Source organism: Erythrolamprus reginae, chromosome 7 (genome assembly GCF_031021105.1).
Source record: "Erythrolamprus reginae isolate rEryReg1 chromosome 7, rEryReg1.hap1, whole genome shotgun sequence".
NCBI lineage: Eukaryota > Metazoa > Chordata > Lepidosauria > Squamata > Dipsadidae > Erythrolamprus > Erythrolamprus reginae.
In genome coordinates, this window is record NC_091956.1 from 49,820,615 (window position 1) to 49,826,769 (window position 6,155).

The 6,155-nt window shown below is 44.3% G+C and overlaps 1 protein-coding gene across 1 annotated transcript; it reads right to left on the reverse strand.

Moving 5' to 3' along the window:
- Positions 1 to 297: 297 nt before the first annotated feature.
- Positions 298 to 2,235, reverse strand: LOC139170658 (protein FAM200C-like). The gene has a single exon (XM_070758150.1). It carries the CDS (start codon positions 2,233 to 2,235, stop codon positions 298 to 300), a length of 1,938 nt encoding a protein of 645 aa, XP_070614251.1.
- Between the last annotated feature and the right edge of the window lie 3,920 nt (positions 2,236 to 6,155).

Below are 6,155 nucleotides of genomic sequence, written 5' to 3' on the forward strand. Positions count from 1 at the left end.
CAATTGTATCTGTCAGTGGCCCTTTTTAAATTGTTGGTCTTACAGAAAATGAACAAAAAAGAGAGGCTCAGACCCATAGGGAACTAAAGCATTTACTACTTAAAGTGGTACATACAAGCAGGCACACCCAGCGTAATAAATAATTGAACTTTATTAAATAGTCTCACTGTACATAAAGTGCACACATTGACTTGTATTTAATTTTAAAGAACAACAAATCTCCGAACTCTTTTTTTTATAACATAATAACGTTTTAATGCTGTTGCTAACCAACGATGAATAGAATACTTCCTACCATTAATGTGACTTCTGGTGCTGAATGGATTTGCTGATGGCTTTGTAATCTGGTTCATACGTGGTGAGGTTTAGCTTCATGCAGGCGTTGAGACTTCCATCCGTTAAACGTGAACGTATGTTAGTCTTGATGTGCTTTAGATGTGAGAAAGACTGCTCGCATGCATAGGTAGAGCCAAACATTGTCAGTACAGCAATACCCACACGCTGCAGTGTTTGGTATGTGACAGGAAGTGCATTCCAAGTTTTGACAATCAGCTGGTCTGCATGTTGGAGTTGTTTCATTTCTCTCCACTTGTGTTTGCTTGCCAACTCTGCTTGCTGTCGTGCAAGTTTTTCCAAATCTTCATTAAGTGATTTAAACTTATTCACCCACATGTCTGAAACCTTCAGGTCAGCAGCTTGTAGCTCAAAATCTCTGATGGAGACACCAGGGATATAACTCAGGTCAGTGCTGTCCAGTGCACACTCATGTGGATGAGTGATGAACTTAAAAAGACGAGTGTGCTCACGAAATTCTCCAAAGCGCGCTTTGAATGATTGCAGGAGATTGGATGTAAAGCCTGCTAGCTGCTGAATATCAAGATGTTGTGCAGGGTCATTTGCTGTGCATGCATCTTTAAACTCTCCCAGTTTTTCAAAGTGTATTAAACGACCTGTTTCAATGTCTGCGATAAACAGTTCCAGCTTATTTTCAAATGCAAACACAGCTTGTTGAAGCGATAAAACTGTATTACCAACGCCTTGCATTTTCACATTGAGCTGGTTCAGATGTTCAGTCATATCTACAAGATAGAAGAACTTCAGGAGCCACTCAGTGTTGGACAACTCAGGATGGTCAACGTTTTTCATTTCAAGAAAAGTTCGTATTTCACTCAGACAAGCTGCGAAACGGCTGAGCACCTTCCCTCTTGACAGCCAGCGCACGTTGCTGTGCAGAAGCAGACCAGGATAATTATTCCCAACTTCATCCAGGAGTGTTTTAAACTGGCGATCATTTAAAGCACGGGCAACAATAAAGTTGACCACCTGAATGACAGGTGACATCACCTCACCAAGCTGCTCACTAAACATCTGAGCACAAAGTGCCTCCTGATGTAGGATGCAGTGAAAACTAAGGATAGGTCTTTTTTCATGTTCACGAAGAAGCGCTACAAATCCTTTGTTTTTTCCTACCATGCATGGAGCACCATCAGTACACACTGAAATAAGTTTATGCATTGGTAGATTTTTTTCTTTAGTGAACTCAGTGAATGACTTGAACAAATCATCCCCTCTTGTTGTCCCTTTCAGAGGCAAAACAGCAAGACTTTCCTCATGTAACGTGTCACCGACAGCATACCTTGCAATGATGCTGAACTGAGATATATGGCTTACGTCAGTTGATTCATCCAAAGCAAGAGAAAAGAACAGAGCTGTATTTATGTCCTTCACTTGGGATGCCTCAATCTGATTTGCCATCATGATGGCACGGTCATGAACTGTTCTTGCTGACAGAGGCATGTTTTTTATCCGTTTGATAATCTTCGCTTTATCCGGAAAATCATCAAAAAGTTCATTGGCAACATCAAGCATAAATGTTTTGGCATACTCCCCATCTGTGAATGGTTTTCCGTTTCTGACAATTGCCAAAGCACCAACAAAGCTAGCCGAATTTAAGTCACCTTGTTGGGTCCAAACTCGAAGTTGCTGCTGACTAGCTTGCACTTTGCACAGCAGCTCTTGACAGGCTTTCTTCCTGCTGTCCCCTGCAGGATATTTCGATGCAAATGAAGCATGGCGTGTGTCAAAGTGGCGCTTTATATTTGACCGCTTCATGGATGCAATTTTATCATTGCATATAAGACAAACTGGTGAACCTGCTCTCTCCACAAAGGCAAATTCGTCTGTCCACTCCTGCTGAAAAGTACGATACTCCTCATCCTTCTTTCTTTTAGCCATCTTCTTCAATAAAGGGCAGTACTGTGGGGGTGAATAGAAGGCTCTGAGTCATTATTTCTTTAATTTGTGGATTTGTCTGCAAGCAAGGCCAACTCCAGGTTTCTTTTGGTCCTTGTGCTATAGAACTTTAGTAGACCTCTAGAAGAGCTGTCTTCTTTTCGTCACGGGTTAGTTGGGTGCTGACGCCGGCCGTGTTCAGCTGTCACTTTCAATACCCCAGCATGGCCCACCATATGAGTAAGATGTCAGCTGTAGGGATACCTACTACACCCCAGTAGCCCCCCCCATCCAGTGACTACAGGTGGTGTGCCCTTACCCATACCTATTACACCCAGTGACTACAAGCAACATCACCCACCCCTGCTCACGTACCTATTACATTCAAAACATCATAATTTTATCTAATAAAGCCCCATTTGTGTTTAGATATTTTCTTACCTCAAATTTTATCCTTGGGGGGAGTCTGCAATTTGATTGAAGGTCGCTTCTTCTCAACTTGGTGTTCTTCACCAATATGGCGCAGATAGCTTCACAACTTCCAGTCTTTCCGAGGAAAAAACAGTCACTGAGCAAAGAAGAGACACTGTGACAGGAACAGTCAAAACTCCTCTTCTGGGACATAAATCTGAGGTCAGAACAATAGGTAAGTATAAAGGGGCTTTATTAGCTAAAAGGAGCAAGTACTTCAGCAGTGAATGTAGCTCATTGCTGAACTAATAACTCTGTTTTTGTATCAAAGTGACATTCATTTTAATTTAACACAGCTTATCTTGATCACTTTATTGAGAGTTTGTCACACAAGCTTATTGTTTCTCACATTTTCCCATATATAGAATAACCCACATTCACACAGAGTAATACAGCACAGAAAATTGCACTCCTCAGTGCTGCCTGCGTGAGGCTAGCTAGAAGCACAAGGGCTGTGTATACTGCCCAATTTCAGTCCAGAAATGCTGCAGCATTCCTCCTGCCACTGAGCTCCTATTGACATAAAGACCCTGACAATAAATGTTGCAGGTCTGCGCTGACCTCCTGTTATGCTCAAGAGGAGCTCAATGGGAGCCCACAGGACTCGCAGAAGCATTTCTGCACTCAAATTGGGCAGTATACACAGCCCATGTTCATCGCGCCAACACTGAAGAATGAAGTACAATTTTCAGTGCTTCATTCCTCAGTGTGAATAGGAGCCTAAGTGTGCCAAAAATCTAGTTTCTCTGAGAATAAGACAGTCTTATATTACTGTCACCCAAAAACGTGGGGTGTCTTAGAAAACACCTGGTGGAAGCGGTGGGCTTCTAACAGTAGAGGACCACCACTGATGTCACAGTCCCATCACTGCTATCCGCTGCCTGTATACCGCTGCCTGGAATAGTGGAGGCTGCAGCGCTGGCTGTGATAGGATTGTGCAAGATGTCACATCCTATCACCTCCACCGCAATCCTGGAAAGCACAGGGGTGTCACTGCCTTAAGTGCTGTATACAGGCATCAGTTAGCAATGATTGGCCTGTGACACTATTAGGCTGCTTTCACACTGCAGATTTTTTTTTAAAATATGCGCTGATTTTATCTGCTATCCATAGAAGTCTTTGGAGACTTGCGGATTCTGCATCCATGCCACAGTTGCAGAATCTGCTGCGATTCAACCTATTGCAGTGTCCTATATTTGGCGGAACTCCCATAGACTTCTACGGGGCTGCAGATTGCATTCCCGTAAATATAAATAAGCATCAGCATAATGCAGTGAAATCTGCATAGAGAAAATTTTGATTACGGCAGATGTTATCTGCCGCTGATTCAGCGACAGATAAAATCTGTTCTACAGTGTGAACATAGCCATTTCCCCAAATAAAACCTCTCCCTCAGGACTCCCCTGGAATTAAAGGACTTCTGCCACCCATATTTCATGCTTGGGGGCTTTTAAATCATCTCTTGGGGGTATAAGAAACTGATTTAAAGCCCCCCCAAGAGTGAACTAGCAGCAATCGGTACCTGCCGAATATGTAGTTATATTTGCTGCGCTCTGCAGCTCCAACTACCGGGTTGATCCCTGCATCTTACGTCACGCTGCTCCCTCTCTCTCCATAGAGGTAAATGGAATCTGCTGGCAGCGTATGCGCACCAGTGGCAGCACGACGTAAGATGCACGGTTCAACGCGGAAGTAAGAGCTGCGGAGCACAACGAATATAAATGGAGGGGGTTATGAAGCTCATGTCTCCTCGGTTCAGCAAGCGCCGAGGAGGCAGAGCCGGCGGCGCATGCGTGCTAGAGTGAAAGTATATGCAGCGATCCCACACAGATACGTCAACGGGTGGAATCGCTGCATTATGGGAGAAGGTAAAAACAGGGGCTAGCGCCCCAATAACATATAGCACGGGCGCCGTTCCTGAGTGCTTTATTACAGCTCTGGAGGTCTCCCAGAGCTGTAATAAAGCGCTCAGAACAGATTTTTGCACTGATAGTGGTCCTTTAAATCAGTTTCTTATGCCCACAAGAGATTAATTTAAAGCCTCCAAGAGTGTAATATGGGTGGCAGATGTCCTTTAAGGCCATATTTTTATTTTTTTTGGGGGGGGGGCTATATAATGGATTATGTGGGATTATTTTAAGGGGTGAAGTGGGAAGGGGGGGTTGGTGGGACACACTGTATTACACAGCCCCTTTATTGATGCAGCTCACTGCTGCTGACCATGAGGCTGTGTAACAATTTCCATGTTATAATGTTCACCTTCAAAGCAGCAGCACAGCCAGGGGTTTCTGGAACGTCCAAGGGAGACACAAGGGAGGAGGCAGATGCCGCTTCACTAGGGGACGCAGGTGCGTGCTTGCAGACGGCGCGGCTATGCAGGGAGTTATGGGAAATGTAGTCCATGCTCCCTGCCGCTCACCACTGCCGCCAATGCTTATCAGGCCATCAAAGAACTACCAATATCAGCGTGCACCGCGGCCTGATGGAGCGCGGTGCACGGGCTGATGGAGCGCGGTGCATGCATCCTTCCCATAGACAGGTAGGAGCCCTGTCTGCGAGCCAGATACGGCCATCAAAAGAGCCATATCTAGCTCGCGAGCCATAGGTTCCCGACCCCTGCCTTAGAGGAAAATGCACAAGCCATAATTGATCTGCGACAGAGAAGAGCTACACAGCGAAGGGACCAATTGGCTAGGTACTTTCAGCATTAAAGAGGCAACAGCTGGGTTTGGGTGTGGTGCTCTTTGGAAAGGCTAAAAAGTAGACCCACCCTTCCTGGTTTGTGGAGTTTTATCTTTGAGAGTCTTGGGACCTGGCTGTGAACTTTGGCGTCTTGGAATCCTGGTTTGTGCCTTTGACTACTGAAACCTTGGGGTGGGTGTGCCAGCAAGAAGCTTGCTGTATTGTCTGGACATCAGGACTCTGCTGTAAAGTATTATAGCCTGTCTGTTGGGAAGAACAGGTTTTCCTCTGTGTTTATGTTTTCCAGCTATAAAGTACTTTTGCTTTTACCAGAGTGTCTGGCTGTTTTTTCCAGTTGGTGTTGAGGTCTGGGGGAACCCAGACAGAACATTAAGGGAATGGGAAATGGTAATTTAGGGGTTTAAAGTGTTAAGGGATGGCTTGTGATACTGTCCATAGCCAAAAATGGTGTATTTACTTCCGCATCTCTACTTCGCGGAAATTTGAGTTTCGTGGGCGGTCTCGGAACGCATCCCCTGTGGAAATCGAGGGAACACTGTACAGTATATGCAGAAATGAATACAATAGTTAAAATTTACTTCAGGCTATAACTAAGATTTTTGTTGTTGATGCTTTGATGCTTTGTAAACAAAATCCAAAAATCTTGATTCACTCAGAAATGTATTTATTATTTTCAACAAGTTGGATGTATCATAAAATTTTTGCATATTTATGTAGCTGTTCTATGAAATAGCAGGTAATAAGAAAAT

Coding starts and splice junctions, on each gene's coding strand:
- LOC139170658 (XM_070758150.1), bottom strand. CDS start 2,235: ATGGCTAAAAGAAAGAAGGATGAGGAGTATCGTACTTTTCAGCAGGAG.